The 18637-nt window shown below is 45.6% G+C and overlaps 1 protein-coding gene and 1 pseudogene across 1 annotated transcript; both read left to right on the plus strand.

The window, feature by feature from the left end:
* Window positions 1-17103, plus strand: PPP1R10 (protein phosphatase 1 regulatory subunit 10). The gene is made up of 19 exons (XM_074398320.1): window positions 1-771; window positions 7237-7354; window positions 7994-8080; window positions 8244-8379; window positions 9246-9297; window positions 10863-10940; window positions 11078-11251; window positions 11478-11583; window positions 11685-11797; window positions 12287-12387; window positions 12647-12794; window positions 12876-13034; window positions 13304-13550; window positions 13720-13783; window positions 13902-14096; window positions 14283-14358; window positions 14573-14686; window positions 14846-15556; window positions 15842-17103. The coding sequence occupies exons 2-19, from the start codon at window positions 7248-7250 to the stop codon at window positions 15949-15951; spliced, it is 2778 nt and encodes a 925-aa protein (XP_074254421.1). The 5' UTR covers window positions 1-771; window positions 7237-7247; the 3' UTR covers window positions 15952-17103.
* Window positions 16595-18637, plus strand: part of LOC120363295 (translation machinery-associated protein 7-like) — an 11493-nt pseudogene continuing 9450 nt past the window's right edge.

Below are 18637 nucleotides of genomic sequence, written 5' to 3' on the forward strand. Positions count from 1 at the left end.
TCTGGGGTTCGTTTAGAGGTAAGTTTGGCTGCTTTGTCGTTTGGTGGGCAAAATTTTGCGGAGGTCCTTGGGTCTGGGAAGTGGGGTAGGGATGGGTTCGTTTGACATCCACGTCGTAGATAAAGCGGCTGTGTTTGTGATGGGACGCAGAGATGTGTTTTGGGATAACAAAGATGGCATTTCTGGGTGTTTCTGAAGAAACCCGTACTGATTATATTTTTCTCCCTTGTGTTCCTTTTATCCCAGGTTTGAATTTTCTCGGAGAAAGACAGGCCGGCCACGAGGAAAACAGAAACAAGCCGCAGCAACATCTAAGCCCTTGCAAGGATCCTGAGAGCGGGGGGAAAGGGAAAACAGCAGCCACCAGCCCAACCACTTGTGTCTTCTGCCCCTTCCCACCTATCTTGCCCACCCCACCAGCCCACGCTGCTTGGGACTTGAAATCTGTGGCCGAAGGACCGTCACCACATAACTTCAAAAATAATCAACCACCCTCCCTTCCCAAACAACCCAAATTCACTCATCCAGCGTTTACTTTTTTGAATCCACTCAGAACTTTTTTCTGCGACCCCCCTCCCTAAATGGAGTTGGGTGGGGGGGGAAATGAATACTGAGTTGGCCTTCAATTTTTTTAAAAGACTTTTTGATCCAATGAGGCTCCCTAAATAATTGAGTTTTGGGTCCTGGTTGGTTGTTTTACTTTTTTTCCTCAAAAATTTTACCCCCTCCCCCCCTGAGCCCGAGGTGCTGACGTCGCAAAAAAATTGGATAGTAAGTGTCGAATTTTCAAAAACCAGCCTTGCAACAAGAAATCAACGTTTCCCGTTGTGAAACCAAAAATAATGAGAGGAAGAAATGAGACCATAGAACAAATAGAGAACTGGAGAAGGACCAATCTGGTCACTTAATCTCCGTTAAAAAGAGCCTGTGGGTCTAAACAGTATTGTTCTCTCCCCCTGACCACCTATCTCTTCCCTGCCCTGCTGCAGGCAAGGAGAGGGTGGAGGGAGGGCCAGCAATTGAGGATTTTGATGGTTAACCCTTGGTAATCCAGCCAATTTCCAGACTGCCAAAGCCATACGTGTTATATAAGGAGGAATGGTTACCTTCCTCTGGTTAGCAGCAGTCTTCAAAAGGGTTAATGAGCTCACATACAAGAGATGGTGGATCTTGTGGCCCAGAAGTACCACTTCTTTGTGTGTGAGACAAGCAGGGTGCCTTTCAATTTGCCAGATTAATAAGCAATCTGTACATAAAGATTGCAGGGTAAGGAGATGGGCAGAGAAATAGCTCGCTGTAACTTTTTAAATGACTGTTAAATCCTCTCAATTTTAATGTAATTTGTTTGGGGTATATGTGTGTGGTTTAAAATAGGTGGCAATCTAGGAATAAAGATTGCAAGACACTTAATTTAGGACAAAATATAATTAGTGCCAGTACATAACAAGATAATAGTTGGGGAGGTAAAAAATGTCTTGTAATTGTTGCAGATTGCATAGGTATTTAAAAGCAAAAAAATGATTAACATTTTTACTTGATATTTTTTTGGTGGGAGGTAGAGTTAAATAGAGGGTGGAAAGGTTGGGAAATGTGGAATTTAGGAGTATAATTTTAAAAGCCATTTAGTGCAATTGAATGCTAGCTTTCTAAAAGATTTGTGTCGTTAAAAGGAATTTTTTTCTTCCCTGCTTCAATATGGCGACTTTCCTTGTCCTTTTGTCTTCCAAGCGGCGTTGCAGGTTGTGTCTTGACCCATTTTTTTTTCCTGTCCTCCCACCTCAACCCTATTTGTTGAGAGGGGTCCAAGTCCTTCCTCCCCCTTTTCCCTCTATAGGGAGGATGGGGGTGGTCGATGGTAGCTGGTTGAGCCTCCGTTGCAAATTCTTCCCTGCAGAAAACTGTTCTTTTCGATATTTAATTGCTGTAATTTTCACTACGCTCTTACTGATCAAAATAGGTCAAAGATTATTCAGGATGGGGAAACTGGCTTTTGGTTTTTTACTAAAGGTGTTTTACAATGTAACTGAAGCTACCGGCAGAACCGGGTGGCTTTTTAAAGTTTGAGTCCTCTTTCTCCATTACAAAATGGCGTCCCTCCGTCTTTGTTGTTTTTCTCCCGCTTCTGCCATCCTGAGCTTAGGGCCGCCCTAGAAACTTGGTCAAGGGGGAGGAGCCGCTTTGAAAGGTGATGTAATCAGCTTGCTTCCTCCCTTCTCCACCCTCTTGAAGCTCCACCCCTGAGCAGATGCCTTTGCACTCCCTGTGCTCGTTGCTGCTAGGGAGAAGACATTTTCCTTATTTTCTTTAAATATCTTAAAGGGTAAGAGCTTATAAGAGTTAAGTACGAAGGCTGTCCATTTCCTTGGGTAGCTCTAGTTTTTATAGAACCAGTTTTTATTTTCACTTTCCTTCTCTCATCACAACAGTTTGTAATTTTTCCCCACTTTAGCTGCCAGGGGTGAAAAAACAGGCAAACTTAAGACTGGGAAGCTTTGAGGTTGTGTGTGAGTGTGTGTGTATGTATATATGTGTGTAGGGGGAGATGGGAAAAACACAAGGGCTTGCGAGAGTAACTTGGAGATAAACTGGGGCTTAATGACACTGAAATGTGCCATTTCTGCTCAGGGACCAGTCTGGGCTTCCTGCATTTGGTCGCTTTGTGTAATGGGACTCTGGGGGAAGGTGGGTACTTTAAGGACTTTCTTCTAAATCACCCTCATTCCCACCTCAGTTTGGGGATAAACTCTGTATTCAGTGCTGTATCACGTTCTCCACTTGCTTAGTTCCTGTACATTGGTACTAGGATGAGAAGTGAATCTTTAGGAAAGGAGGCGGCAGTTGTAAACTCAAGGCAGGGGGAATCAAGCTACGGTTTCTGGTAAGCAAAACCTTTCTGGTATTACATTTCACAACTTTCATTTATTTTTTTCCAAAGAGCCACCTTTTTTGAATTTCTTTTTTCCTTCCCTTCTAAAAGAAATTCCTTAAAAGCATTAATGAAAAAATGTCCTCTTCATTTTTCAACTCGTGCAGTGCTGTGGCATTTGGTGCATGCTCAGAAGCCATGCCCTATCCGAGGGTGGTCTTGGGTGTCTGGTTCCTTTCTTTTCTTCCCCCAACTTTTTCAAAGTCAAATCTTTATCAGACTCTCCATATAATTTTCATTTTTAAAAGTCCTGCACTGAAGCGTGGAGGTTCTAGGCAGAAATGGAAAGTATACTGCCCTGTGGTGACTTGGGTGAGACTTAGGGCTAATTTTCTGCTGGATACAGATTCTCAAATTACTACTTAAACTTCTGGATTGGATGGGAGGGACTCTTCCACACGTCTATTGACCACAAGTTTTTTTTTTGTTTTGTTTTTTTCTTTTAAGCAGTTTGCCATGTGCCTCTGCAGCATATCTTCCTTGGGAGCTGAACATTCTACCCAGTGGGGTTCCTGATCTCTAGTGAGCCAGGGGATTAATAAAGGCCTTCCTTAACATGGGAGATGGGAAGCAAGGTCTACTAGGGGAACCAAATCCATCAGAGAATCTTGGAAAAGCTGATCCCTGTAGATTGTGGCCAGAGTTCTAGTCCGGGGTCTTTATGAGTAGGGGCGGTGTATCATTTTGCCTCCTTACTGAGAGGCAGATAAGCTTTTAAGTCATGTATCAGGTTTGCAAAATTACTTTGAAAGGTAGGGGCTTACTACTTGGAAGAAAGCTACAACCTTGTGATGAATCACTTGAGAGACATAATTCAGTCCACTATTGAGTCAAACTAAAAAAATGCCTAAAACATTGAAGGAAAAGGAAGGGGAACATAAGGAGTTAGGTACAAATACATTTTCATTTCCAGAAGTGCCTCTAAAGGTAAATTTGGGACTCCTTTCTTTTGTTAGAAAACAGTTACCATTTTTTAAAGGGCTCTGGCTTGCACAGCATTTTTGTCCTGAACCAATTTAGTCCTGTTTATTGGTGATGGATGTGGAATAACTAGATATGCTGGATATTTTTTCACCCTATTTAATTGAATAACCCTCAAGTAAAATCCATTTTGAAGGCAGGAGTCGGTGTCACAGACGTTTATCTCTGGTAAGAATGGTAGAAAATTCCCCAGTGCCTTGTGCCAGTAGAGCATGGCTCTCCCCAAAACATTCTCCATGAGGAAAAGCATAGCTTAGGATGAGATGGAGTTAGGCCGGGGGTTGCTGCCTCACCCCCCACCTTCTGTATGTTCTGCAGTCAAGGAAATAGCTCATTAAAAGACATGATCATGCCCTGGATTATTTATGGTTCCAAAAAGCTTTCTCAAGCTTTCATTCTAGGCTCCAGATCTTGAGTAGGTAATGTTAGCGACATTCATGGCCCCTGCCTTTGTCAACTCAGTTTGCCTTCTCTGCTGTAGGCCTGTGCCTGGAATGTTGAGCTTTTCATTTCTTTTCACTAGAGTGCCTTGGAACTTGTTTGGTTTTTTCCCAAAATATGCTGACCTCAAAGTAAGGAAACTAGGTTGTAAGGCGTTTGGGGTCCTTAATTTTAAATAAGAACTATTCTGCCTGTAGGAAGGCCATTGTGAGGAAACTCACATTTTATCAGGATTGGTGCTCATCAGACAAAATTTTACTTACATTTCCAGAAAGATTATATAAGTAATGGAAAATGAATATTTAACACTAATTTTGCTTTGTTAGCTTCCCTTTGACTATTAATGTCTTTTATTCCTGTTTATACAAATGGGAATAAAGTCCCTGGATCCCATTTCCAGCAGAGGGCACTGGACAGAGTTTAGCTTTGTACTTACTGGTCCATCTTTCTAAGACTGACTCCTCGTCTCCCATCTTCTTAAGGAACGTTTGAGCTCAGGTGACTTTTTCTTTTTTTAAGTGTTTGAAGGAAATAGGGGTAGCAGGTCTATTGGCTTAGCTTGTAGTTAGATCTACAAAAGGGAATTCTCCAGGGTTACATATATTCAGCTCTGGGTTTGAATCAAGTCAAGAACTGGCTTGAAATGATGTTTAATTCAAGGCCTTTTGTCAAATTGCATATATTTTGCTTTGGGAATCTAATGGTAGATACATGTGTGTATATAGAATTTTTTTTTTTTTTTGTATATAGAGTTTTAAAAATTTCTTAGTCTCCTGGTTGCTTATGATATGTTATTATTGGAACCCATTCATTGCTTTTCCAGTTTCCAGCAGATGTAATATCTGTTGTATATGTCCCTTTATCATATCTCTTTGTAGTTTCTATAGATCACTTTGTAGTATCTCACTACATGGGAAAAATACCTTCATTTCTGTGTGTGTAAGAATTACCACACTTGAGTGGATTTGGCCCACGGACATCTAATCTTTTCCAGTATTCTCCTTGAATGTTTTTTCTCTGACCTCAGGTTCCACTTGTACTTGTGGAGGTTCCAGGGCAGCAGCGACTTCTCAACGTTTCTTGCCTCGTCTCCTCTCCCTGTTCAGCCCACAGGTTATGATCTCCAGAGCCAGGATTGTATTCCTACCCCGTGCCTTCCCGGCTGCCGCCTCTGCTTGCTTGCCCAGATTGTTAGGACCTACACATTTGGAGATTTATTGACCTTTTTCTTGGGAGGTTTAAAAGCCTGAGATAGTTATGCTCATGTTTTTTCTTTTGTTTGAGAACAAATAGAACTAATTTGTATTGTCTTACAAGGAACCTGGGTTGTTTTTTTTTTTTTACACACAAAAATATCTTTGTAAAAAACTAATTTTTCTATCTTTCTGCTGGGATTGTGTCTGTTATCTCTGTGCTAGATACAGGGTGAGGAAGGTTTTGTCCTTGCCTCTTCCTTGCTACCCAGTGTTGGCCTTATTGCCCAAAGGCAGATATCACTGAAATGCTTTTCTTTTTTGGTGGTTTTTGTTTGTTTTTGAGACAGGTTATTACTCTTGTCTCTCAGGCTGTAGTGCAGTGGCACAATCACAGCTCACTATAGCCTCGATATCCCTGGGCTCAAACAATCCTCCCATTTTTCCACCTCAGCCTCCCGGGTAGCTGGGACTACAGGTGCACACCATTATACTTGGCTTATATTTTGTAGAGAGAAGGTTTTGCCATGTTGCCCAGGCTGGTTTCAAACTCCTGTGTTCAAGTAATCTGCCCACCTTGACCTCCCAAAGTGCTTGGGATTACAGGCATGAGTCACCGCACCTGGCTGCTTTTTTGGTTCTTAGAAGGAAGTGTTTAGAGACAGTGTAATAAAAATCCCAATTAGAACCTTGTTGATCCTGAATTACCTTTCTGGAACTTCAGTTGTGGCCTGGAACTTGCTTCACACTTCTGTCCCTTCCATAAAAGAAGCTTAACTTTTAGCTAATTCCTTTCCACTTGGTCTAAAACAGCGGGGCGTTTTCCTAGCCTTTGGCTTTATTTGTTCCATTCTTTAGCTTCCCTGGTTTTCAGTTTTAGGCTTTCCTAGGGGATCTTAGACAGTGTGAATTTTGAGGAGAGGACTAGATTTGCATCTTTGCTTTTGAAAGCACAAACCACTAGCTTCAGTTTAACTTGGAGACAGTAAAAGTGTGCGCAGTGTTTGGTTAATGAGTAACGTTCTATTCAAGAGCCAGAGGACCTGCTTGATTTCCTTGCATCCATTTGTCTCCCTTTCTGGGACCTACCCCCAGATGTCCTTGGGGAGGGATTCTGTTTTCAAGTTTTGTTGTGTTCTCCATTATCTGCCACTTCAGCTGATACATATCTGGCTACTTGTAGTGAATATGATTCTTAATGGGCCAAGATAAAAAGGAATCACCTCTTATAAGACATTTAGCCCAAACACCCAAGATTGGCCCAATTTCTGTCAAGCTTTACAGGCTGTTTTTCAAGCCAAATTTATCAGCAACTAGGGAAGACAGGGCTTAAGTGCCCTGGAGAGTTGAACATCTTGTTATGAGAACTGAGTCTTAGCTCTGGTATGATCTAGTGCAGTTCAGCCATCCTAGGAAGGATGCTGCTGGGAGGGAGGGACAGTGTGCTGCCCCCTCGTCCTGCAGTCGAATCGCTGTCGTGTTCAGTCACATATGCTTCCCATGCTTAACTTGCCAGAGCTATTTTCTTCGTAGTGACAGTGGTCTGTGTTGCTTTTTTGTATCCAAAAAATAGTGTAGTTGAATAATTAGTCACTATACTTTGTCAAATGTAGAGGTGGGGTTTGTTAGAGGGCGTACACAAGTAGTCCTTGCCACCCACTTATTCTGTGTGTTTGTTTTGTCCTCTTAACATAGAAACCACCATCATGGGTTCGGGTCCCATAGACCCCAAGGAACTTCTCAAAGGCCTCGATAGCTTCCTTAACCGAGATGGGGAAGTCAAAAGTGCGGATGGCATTTCCAAGATCTTCAGGTGAGTCTTTAAACTTTTTTGGATTCATTGTGAGTAGAGAATATTGTGTGTTAAAATACGGCTGCAGTTGAGGCAGGCTGAAGTGATTCTGGACTGGAAAGGGAAAGATAATGCAATAGGATTAAAATCCAACAATTTTAGAATAAGGGATAGGAAAAGATGATCGCTTGGATTCTGACCATAATGGAAGCTGGAGATTTGGACATTCACAGTCTCAAGGGAGCCGTGGTTTGGCATGAGAGCAGGGGAGCCTGGTGACAGAATTCCCGATTGTTCTGGTTCGTGTTCCACCTACCTATAATGTTACTTTAATTCAGGGATTATCATCATTATCATCATTATCATTTTTCCAGGGGAGGATAAATAACTAAGCCAGTATTGAACAGTTGTTGAGGGCTAGCCTTATCACCTGAAGGCAGATTGAAATTCATCCTGTGTGTTAGGGAAGAAGTGATGGTTTCCTTCCCAGATCAGAGACTTCAGTGTCTGTTCTCCCATGCGTTTCCATGTTGCACTCCTCTCTGGAGCAAAGTCCCAAGTCATCAGGAATCTCTAGGCAGTTCACAGATTAGAGAGGCACTTTTGCTAAGAGAAAGCATACTGGCCGCTTCATTTCTAACGCTAACTCATCTCCTGCAGTTTGATGAAGGAAGCACGAAAGATGGTGAGTCGATGCACTTACTTGAACATTCTCCTGCAGACCCGTTCACCAGAAATACTGGTCAAGTAAGTGGGGATCTGGATATTTGGAATGGGACGATACAGCTAGAAGATGGGGGCAGTGAGGCGTGGGGTTTCTGGGTCATTAATGGGAGACTGGGATTGTGGGCTGTGGTACTTCGAAAACCCAGAAAGGGCATTACAGAGAGACTCTCCTGACTGCCTGCAGGTTTATTGACGTCGGTGGCTACAAACTTCTCAACAATTGGCTAACATATTCAAAGACAACCAACAACATTCCCCTCCTCCAGCAAATTCTGCTGACCCTGCAGCACCTGCCGCTCACTGTAGACCATCTCAAGCAGGTATGTTTAGTCTTTACACACTGATTCTTCCTTTTTTGGCTTAGTCTAACAGATAAAAAACTCACACTGACTGGTGTGACTGTAATCTTTGGTCTGTGAGGTAGAATGGCAGAAAAAAAAAAAAACAAATTTAGAATAAGAAGACTTGGTTTGAATTTATCTCCTTTAATAGGTGTGGGGCAGGCCAGGTGTGGTGGCTCACGCCTGTAATCCCAGCACTTTGGGAGGCTGAGGCGGGTGGATCATGAGATCAGGAGTTCAAGACCAGCCTGGCCAAGATGGTAAAACTCCATCTCTACTAAATATACAAAAAATTAGCTGAGCATGGTGGTGGGTGCCTGTAATCCCAGCTACTTGGGAGGCTGAGGCAGGGAATTGCCTGAACCTGGGAGGCAGAGGTTGCAGTGAGCCAAGATGGCACCACTGCACTCCAGCCTGGCCACAGAGCAACACTCTGTCTCCAGAAAAAAAAAAAAAAAATGCTGTGTGGCGACCAGGCATGGTGGCTCACGCCTGTAATCCCAACACTTTGGGAGGCCAAGGCAGGCAGATCACGAGATCAGAAAATCGAGACTATCCTGGCTAACACGGTGAAACACCGTCTCTACTAAAAATACAAAAAACTAGATGGGCATGCTGGCACACGGCAGTAGTCCCAGCTACTGGAAAGCTGAGGCAGGAGAATCGCTTGAACCCAGGAGGCGGAGGTTGCAGTGAGCTGAGATTGCGCCACTTCACTCCAGACTGGGCAACAGAGCGAGACTCCGTATCAAAAAAAAAGGGATTGTAACTTGTGTGGTTGTTAGCTCTAAGTAGACTTACTTCTCTCCTGGCATTTACCTTTCTGCTGCTCCCATCTCTTATAGAACAACACAGCTAAACTGGTGAAGCAACTGAGCAAGTCAAGTGAGGATGAAGGTAGGGTGCCAGTCCTTCCTCTCATGGGCTTTTCTCTATTACTTCCACTTAATTACCTTCATATCTCTTCCCATCCTTAGATTGTCCCTTCACTTCTTTCCTTTTTGTATCTCACTTTGCTTTTTTCCTCTTTTAAAGACAAAGTTCCTTTAACTTGTACCCTCTTTCCTGTTCTTAATTCCAAGTGGAAGTTGTTCATTATTTTGTTGTTGAATATTAGATAAGGTGCTGATTACTAGGATTGCTTGATATAAAACACATACACTTAAAATTCACTGTAGGAGATAGTATTATCCTAGAGTATCTCATTGTTATTTACTTCTGCTTTTCTTATTTTCTTTTCTTTTTTTTTTTTTTTTTTTCCCCCCCTTAAAATGCCTTCAGTGGAACTGTTTTTCTAACTATAATATTCTGGGACCTTCAGTATCTGTTTTCCTAACAATAAATTATTAGTTCTAGTTCTACCATTAAACGTATTCTTGTAGGACATGGGCAAAATCTTGACTCTTAAGAGTACATCAAAGCTCTGATCCTTTTCTTTTCTAAAAGAGTTGTGGAGCTTCTGGCAAGGACCATACAGTTCTGGCTTGAAGACAAAACCTGTCTCCTTTAGAAATTAAGAGTTTCCTTTATCTCTACCCAGGGCATGAGCCAGGAGCACAAGATACTAGTTTCCCACCAAGTGAGCAGTAACCTATTTCCAACTGGCTTAATTGTGCTGCCCTCTCTGAATATGGATTTAATTACATCATGCATTGAGATTTGTATATTCCCTGTCGACTGTAGTTAAGTCTCACTGGATCATAGTTATCAGTTGCTCCAGAAAGGTTTTAGGATATTCCTGCATTGAGGTTTGTTCATGTTGGCTTAGGTATAGAAATTGCCAATTGTGTGACTGTTTTGAAAAGTGAAGTTTTAATGTTCTGTGAAAATCTTACTACTAAGTGATAAATTATGAAATGAGGATGTTACTTGCCAAGTACTAAAGGAAAGAGCTACAAAGTATTTTTTCATGTATTTAGAAACAAACTTCACTTCTTATTTTCTCATCTATAAAAGAAAATAAAAGCCTTCATATTGTTGTAACAATTAGGTGAGTTATATGTAAAGCAGCTAGTGAAGCTTTTTAAAAAATGTTAGTTTTTGAGGAACTTTTGGATTTTGGTTATATATATAAGCTCTTTAATGGTGATTTCGGAGATTTTGGCACAAGAGGTGATGGTAGATCCAGGGGCCGGGGGCACCTCAGCAGTGTACACTGAATTCAGTGTGTAGCCTTTCACTAATGTAGATTTTAACCACATATTCTTAAATATTAGTCTTTTTACTCCATAGTGGTGTGATAGCATCAGAGTTGAAAGTTATCTTGAGTAGAGCACAAAGAATTCATTGTTCCATTTTTTAAGGGCCTGGTTTTCAAGCATGTCTCATGTTCTTCTTAAAACATTGGGTTACTTTCTCCATTGCACAGATTTTTACAGTATTTTCTCAAACTTCCCATTTTCTGTTCCTAGAATAATGATATTTTACATTATTTAGGCATTTCCCCTTTCTCTCACCTGCAGAGCTCCGGAAACTGGCCTCAGTCCTTGTCAGCGACTGGATGGCTGTCATCCGCTCTCAGAGCAGTACCCAGCCTGCTGGTGAGCTCCTTAGTCCTTTATTCTTTATATGTATTTGTTTCCTATTGGGATGTGGCCTTTAGGTGCTCCTAATCTGCTTCACCTCTGACGGTGTTTATCTACATAAAATCCTTTTCTGGTTTGTTTTTTCACAACAGAGAAAGATAAGAAGAAACGTAAAGATGAGGGAAAAAGTCGAACTACCCCTCCTGAGCGACCTTTGACTGAGGTGAAGGCTGAGACCCGGGCCGAGGAGGCCCCAGAGAAGAAGAGGGAGAAGCCCAAGTCTCTTCGAACCACAGCACCCAGTCATGCCAAGTTCCGTTCCACTGGTAAGACTGGTGGCTGGCCTCAGGAGCTTTCATGGGCATGTGCACTCCCAGAGCCTTATGGGGGAATCATTTGATGTGTGATATGTTAATCGTAAGAAAGAGGGAAGACTAGTGGAAGAAGTTTTGGTTACAAGGCTAGAAGAACATTTGTGGGTGAGAACAGGGAGGAAAATTCAGCGTCCTGGGGGTTTGAGTTCAACTGTCCACACCATGCTTCTTTCCCCAGGACTAGAGCTGGAGACACCATCCTTGGTGCCTGTGAAGAAGAACGCCAGCACAGTGGTGGTTTCTGACAAGTACAACCTTAAACCCATCCCCCTCAAACGTCAGAGGTATGGTTCATGTTCTCAGGTTCTGAATGGGGTGGATCTGTGGACACAAGGGAGCAAGAGATGGGTGAGTCAGATGTTGATGACAGCTCCTCTTTTGACAGCAACACAGCTGCCCCAGGAGATGCTGTCCCCCCTGCAGAGAAGAAATACAAGCCACTCAACACAACACCTAATGCCACCAAAGAGATCAAAGTGAAGATCATCCCACCACAGCGTGAGTCTAAAGTGGGGAGATGTACTTTGAATTAGCAGACTCTTATCATGGGAACAAATGTCCCCAGAAATGAGAAGTTTTTTTCCCTTCTCTTATTATTTCCCTCCAGTTTCCTTTGATTTCTTGGTATCCCTTACTTTTTGTACCCCTGGAGCTTCGGGGGTCACTTAGGAGTTATTTTAGAGATAAGATGAGGGAATGTGCCATTCTGTGACTGGTCAGGGGCACCTGGTGATCTGTTGTGTTCATTTCATCAGTTACCTGAGCTCTAATTCACATCCAAAACTATGGCTTGCCTGCCAAGGGAAACCTAGAATAACAAGAATGTCCTGTGTGAATCCTGCATGTGCTTCCTAGTCCTCTTGAGCTTACCGTATCCTAAGTTGAGGCACAGTCTTCATTGGCCCATTTTATGCCTGGTCTGTGTTTGCAGGTGTAGGCTTATGAAGGAGATCTGATGATGCTATTTGATGCTCTTTCCTTTTGTAGCTATGGAGGGCCTCGGCTTTCTGGATGCTCTCAATTCAGCCCCTGTTCCAGGCATCAAAATTAAGAAGAAGAAAAAAGTGCTGTCACCTACAGCTGCCAAGGTATGAGCTCTAAGACGTAGGTTTCAGTGACAGTATAAAAGGTAAAGTAGAAGAAAGGGCACAGCAGCCAGGAGTTGTCAGGGAGGAGAACAAGAGGCATTCTGCCTTGGATGTAGACTGGTGCAGGTGAGACCATAGTGGAGACAGAGTCTTCCTTTATAAAACAGGAACTATTGGGGATTGTGCCTGGGACGCTGGACTAACTGCCTTGCCCTTGGCTTTCCAGTCAGTTTATTAACGTCCTTTTCTTTCATAATAGCCAAGCCCCTTTGAAGGGAAAACGAGCACAGAACCAAGCACAGCCAAACCTTCTTCCCCAGAACCTGCACCACCTTCTGAGGCAATGGACACAGACCGTCCAGGCACCCCAGTTCCCCCTGTTGAAGTCCCGGAGCTCATGGATACAGGTAATTTAGAAACTGGTTCAGTTTGTGGCGGGGAGGTTTCGGAAAGGAGAGATCTGGGTCTGAAACCTCTTCTGTGCACAGCCTCTTTGGAGCCCGGAGCTCTGGATGCCAAGCCGGTGGAGAGTCCTGGAGATCCTAACCAGCTGACCCGGAAAGGCAGGAAAAGGAAAACTGTGACGTGGCCTGAGGAGGGCAAGCTGAGGGAATACTTCTATTTTGAATTGGATGAAACTGAACGAGGTAAGAGGTCATTTCCTATGTAATAGGTGTCTGTATAGGGGATTTTATTTATTTATTTATTACTTTTATTTATTTATTTATTTATTTTTAAAGATGGGGTTTCACCATGATGGCCAGGCTGGTTTTGAACTCCTGACCTCAGGTGATCCACCCACCTCAGCCTCCCAAAGTGCTAGGATTACAGCCGTGAGCCATTGCGCCCAGCAGGGGATTTTAAAAGGACTTGGTTGCGCTTACTTTCCTTCTTCCTTTTCTTCCCTTGCCGATAGTAAATGTGAATAAGATCAAGGACTTTGGCGAGGCAGCTAAGCGAGAGATACTGTCAGACCGACATGCATTTGAGACAGCCCGGCGTCTGAGCCATGACAACATGGAGGAGAAGGTGCCCTGGGTGTGCCCCCGGCCCCTGGTTCTGCCATCACCTCTTGTCACCCCTGGAAGCAATAGTCAGGAGCGATATATCCAGGCTGAGCGGGAGAAGGGAATCCTTCAGGAGCTCTTCTTGAACAAGGAGAGGTGAGCAGAGTGGGATTCGTGCTCTGGGATGTTGAGTGCTTGGACACTCCTGAGGGGAGCATGACTTGGGGTAATTAAGCATGGGTGGAGGTTAGAAATAACTTTGAGGGCCCCAATTAATTACTTGACTGTCATTCTTTTTTTCCATCACCTGTGCTGTTCCTGATAGTCCTCATGAACCTGATCCTGAGCCCTATGAGCCCATACCTCCTAAACTCATCCCCCTCGATGAGGTAAGTCAATATTATGTGATGATAGAGGTTGTGGTGATCATTGATTTTGTTGCATCTTTCATGAGAAGGTTTCTCCATTCTTTCTAACTGAAAGCATGATGTTTTTTTCTTCTTTCAGGAGTGTTCCATGGATGAGACTTCATATGTTGAGACCCTGGAACCTGGGGGGTCAGGTGGCTCACCTGATGGGGCAGGAGGCTCCAAGTTGCCTCCAGTTCTGGCCAATCTTATGGGAAGCATGGGTGCTGGAAAGGGCCCCCAAGGCCCTGGAGGAGGAGGCATTAATGTGCAGGAGATCCTTACCTCCATCATGGTATGCACTGCCTTCCCTTGGCCACCTCTGTGGAGCCTCCTTAAGCGCGCTGTCCTCACTCTGTCTCCCATCCTCCTTACCTCGGTTCTCCACATCTACCCACTTACCCCTAATCTTTGACTCTCCCTTTCGCGATGGTTGTTAACCCTTTCTGTCTGTTGACTTTGCCTTCTTATATTCTTACAGGGTAGCCCAAACAGTCATCCTTCAGAGGAACTACTGAAACAACCAGACTATTCAGACAAGATCAAGCAGATGCTGGGTAATCTTCAGGGCCAACCCCAGAGGCCTCGGGGAGGAAGCCTTCGGTGGAGTTTGGGGAGGCTAGACAAGAAATGGGAGGGGAAGACTGGACAGAGGGAGCACTGCTCTGCCAGGTTGATCTGAGAGGGTCATTTGGGCACATCTAAACGGGAGATCATGTCAGTCTTCTCTGGAGTACTCATACTGACTGTTACTCTTGTTTTCATTAACAGTGCCACATGGACTCTTAGGCCCTGGCCCAATAGCCAATGGTTTCCCACCAGGGGGTCCTGGGGGCCCCAAGGGCATGCAGCACTTTCCCCCTGGCCCTGGGGGACCTGTGCCAGGTAGGTGGTGAGTAAGAGGTTGGACTCGGCTAACTGGCCTAATTTCAATGTGATAATAGTATGGGATTGCCTGGATGGCGGGAGGTGGTGGTTTCTGTTGGGAGATGGCAGTTCCTGAGTGTAATAGATAGCTGATGCGCTCTCTTTTCTCCCTTACAGGTCCCCATGGAGGCCCTGGTGGGCCAGTGGGTCCACGTCTCCTGGGTCCTCCACCCCCTCCCCGGGGGGGTGATCCCTTCTGGGATGGCCCAGGTGACCCCATGAGGGGTGGCCCAATGCGGGGAGGTCCAGGACCAGGTCCTGGACCATACCATAGAGGCCGAGGTGGCCGAGGGGGAAATGAACCTCCTCCTCCTCCTCCTCCTCCATTCCGAGGCACCAGAGGGGGTCGCTCTGGAGGAGGTCCCCCAAATGGACGAGGGGGGCCTGGTGGAGGCATGGTTGGAGGTGGTGGGCATCGTCCCCATGAAGGCCCTGGCGGTGGCATGGGCAACAGCAGTGGACATCGTCCCCACGAAGGCCCTGGCGGTGGCATGGGCAGTGGGCATCGCCCCCATGAAGGCCCTGGTGGTAGCATGGGTGGGGGTGGAGGACATCGTCCCCATGAAGGTCCTGGCGGTGGCATCAGTGGTGGCAGTGGCCATCGTCCCCACGAAGGCCCTGGCGGAGGAATGGGTGCCGGTGGTGGACATCGCCCCCACGAAGGCCCTGGACACGGGGGGCCCCATGGCCACCGGCCTCATGATGTCCCTGGTCACAGAGGCCATGACCATCGAGGGCCACCTCCTCATGAGCACCGTGGCCATGATGGCCCTGGCCACGGGGGAGGAGGCCACCGAGGGCACGATGGAGGCCACAGCCACGGAGGAGGTGAGGATGCTCCCTGCCTCCGTATAACTTTTGGTGTCCCGTACAAGATTTTGGGGGGTGGGGGAGAGAGCCCCCACTGTTGGTAGCTAGGCAGAATGTGAGGTCCCCTTATTTCCTTGGTGTCCTAGTACTCATAGCGGTTCCTACTCTCTACCCTTCCCCCAAATCCACAAGGCCATGTGTCTCTGAAAGACAGTTCTCAGGATGCCATGGGCTGGGGTGGTGAGGGTGTTGGCATTGCCCGCAGCCATTTCCTGTCTAACTCTTCGGCTTTTGTTCCCACAGACATGTCGAACCGCCCTGTCTGCCGGCATTTCATGATGAAGGGCAACTGCCGCTATGAGAACAACTGTGCCTTCTACCACCCGGGTGTCAATGGGCCCCCCCTGCCCTAGGGACCATTTGCCTGCCCTGTTCACACAACTCCTGTGGACTGCAGCCTCGCTCCTTCCACCCTGTTATGGCTTCTGTGAGGCCCATTTCCCCCTTTCCCCAGCTGATGAGGAGCCGGCCCCCTCAGTTCCCACTTGCTTGGGTTCCTGGGGGTTTTCTGATCACTGGTGCGCATTGATGTACATACTTTCCTCCGGTCTGGGGAGGAGAGAGACTGGTAACGTTCTGTACCCTGGACTGCTGAAGAGGAGACCCAGTTGGCTTCACTTTTTGAGAAGATTCGCCCTGTACCCCAAACCCCTTTCCAGTATTGCCCATAATGCCTGAGAACCTAAAGCTGGTTATCCTGGAGAAAACCCCTACCCGTCTATTGTGGGTCCCCACATGCACACAGAACTCTGACACAGGATCAGCTGCACTTAAGAAATCATCCCAGCTAAGCTCATTATTCTTCATGGGGTGGGGAGATGGTGAAGGGGTATTGTATATCCCACTGCACTGAGGGGGCTCAATCAGCTGGATTTGAGTTCTGGAACACACATCATCCCCACTCCTCCAGCATGGGCTCCGTTCTGAGTCCTTTCTCAAGTGGGACCTTGAACTTGCTGTGAACAACCATTCTGCATCCTGGGTCTGCTAGGTTCGATGATAGTGAACTCATGTCTGCATCCAGTGGACGTTTGGCTGGCAGCGGTGAGGCCGGTGGTGCGGGTCTGCCCTTGCCAACTACAGCCAGTCTGTAGACTTGATAAAATACTTCAGTGAGACCAGCTTCTCATCAACTTGTGCCCAGCACGCTGGGCCCGAAAGTCACACTACATGCACTGCCTTTGGGAGTTGGCGCACTCCCTGCCCCTACCTGGAACCTTGTCAGCGTGAAGGCGGCTTCCTGCTACTTCACCCTGTCAACCGCCTCTGAATCCCCACCAGGTACCTTCCTGGGTGGATTCAACAAGATGATTTTGCCCTTTCCCAGTCCTCTCCTACACCTTGGCATCAGTTGTTTTCTATGAAAACAGTGGATTGGTTGGGTCTTGTGCAGGGTCTTGGGTTAGAGCCACAATGGATTTGAGGATGAGTATTTTCTTTTTCTTTTGGTTTTGTATATTTTGTACATTAATAATAAACAGTGGAAAGAGAAGCAGCTTATTTAACCCCTGGTGTGTTTGGACTTTTTTTTGAGATGGAGTCTCGCTCTGTTGCTGGAGTGCAGTGGCACAGTCTCAGGTCACTGCAACCTCTGCCTCCCGAGTAGCTGAGATTACAAACGCCTGCCACCACATCTGGCTAATTTTTTGTATTTTTACTGGAGACGGGGTTTCACCATGTTGGCCAGTCAGGATTGTGAACTCCTGACTTCACAATCCACCCACCGCGGCCTCCCAAAGCACTGGGATTACAGGTGTGAGCCACTGCGTAATTTGTTTTTAAAGCCATTATCAGCCAGGCACAGTGGCTCACGCCTGTAATCCCAGCACTTTGGGAGGCTGAGGCAGTTGGATCATCTGAGGTTGGGAGTTTGAGACCAGCCTGACCAACATGGAGAAACCCTGTCTCTACTAAAAATACAAAAAATTAGCCAGGGGTGGTGGCAGGTGCTTGTAATCCCAGCTACTTGTGAGGCTGAGGCAGGAGAATCACTTGAACCCAGGAGGCAGAGAATGCAGGGAGCCAGGTTGTGCCACTGCACTCCAGCCTGGGCAACAAGAGGGAAACTCCATCTCAAATAAAAAAAATAAAAAAAAATTAAAAAAAAAAAAAAAGATTAAAACAGCCATTATCACCTGTGTAAGGTACATTAGTACAAATCTGTGGAATCTGATTTTTACTCTTTTGCAGCTAATGCTAAGGGTTCTATTAAGTACTGGTGAGAAAATATTTTTATTTTTTAAATTTACTTCCACCAAAGTCTTGCAAGAAAAAATACTTTTAAAAGTACATAAAACTGGCCGGGCGCGGTGGCTCACGCCTGTAATCCCAGCACTTTGGGAGGCTGAGGCGGGTGGATCACGAGGTCAAGAGATCGAGACCATCCTGGTCAACATGGTGAAACCCCGTCTCTACTAAAAATACAAAAAAAAAAATTAGCTGGGCATGGTGGTGCGTGCCTGTAATCCCAGCTACTCAGGAGGCTGAGGCAGGAGAATTGCCTGAACCCAGGAGGCGGAGGTTGCGGTGAGCCGAGATCGTGGCATTGCACTCCAGCCTGGGTAACGAGCGAAACTCCGTCTCAAAAAAAAAAAAAAAAAAAAAAAAAAAAAAAAAAAAAGTACATAAAACCCTCTAGGATACAGAGTAGATCTCGGCCACAGGTCTCTTTCTTGGTTTTCTTCTGAGTCTTCCCGAACATGCCTTATGTGTCTTCCTAGAACAGTCCTTTCCTGGCCGTCGTCCCCTCTAGGATGTGTTCTTGGGTCATCTTGTCTACATTCTACAGATAAAGGAGGAAAACTTAGGGATGCTGGAGTCTCAGATAAAGGCCATTGTCCCAGCTCTACCTCTACAGGCTGGGTGACCTTACGCAGGTTAGTGTTGAGTCTCAGTGGCTCATGCCTGTAATTCCAGCATTTTTGGGAGGCCCAGGTGGGAAGACTGCTTGATTCCAGGAGGTTTGAGACCAGCCTGGGCAATATAAGGAAACCTGGAACCTGGTCGCCACACACACACACACACACAGACTTAGCCAGG

The sequence above is a fragment of the Saimiri boliviensis genome, chromosome 4 (assembly GCF_048565385.1).
Source record: "Saimiri boliviensis isolate mSaiBol1 chromosome 4, mSaiBol1.pri, whole genome shotgun sequence".
Lineage (NCBI taxonomy): Eukaryota > Metazoa > Chordata > Mammalia > Primates > Cebidae > Saimiri > Saimiri boliviensis.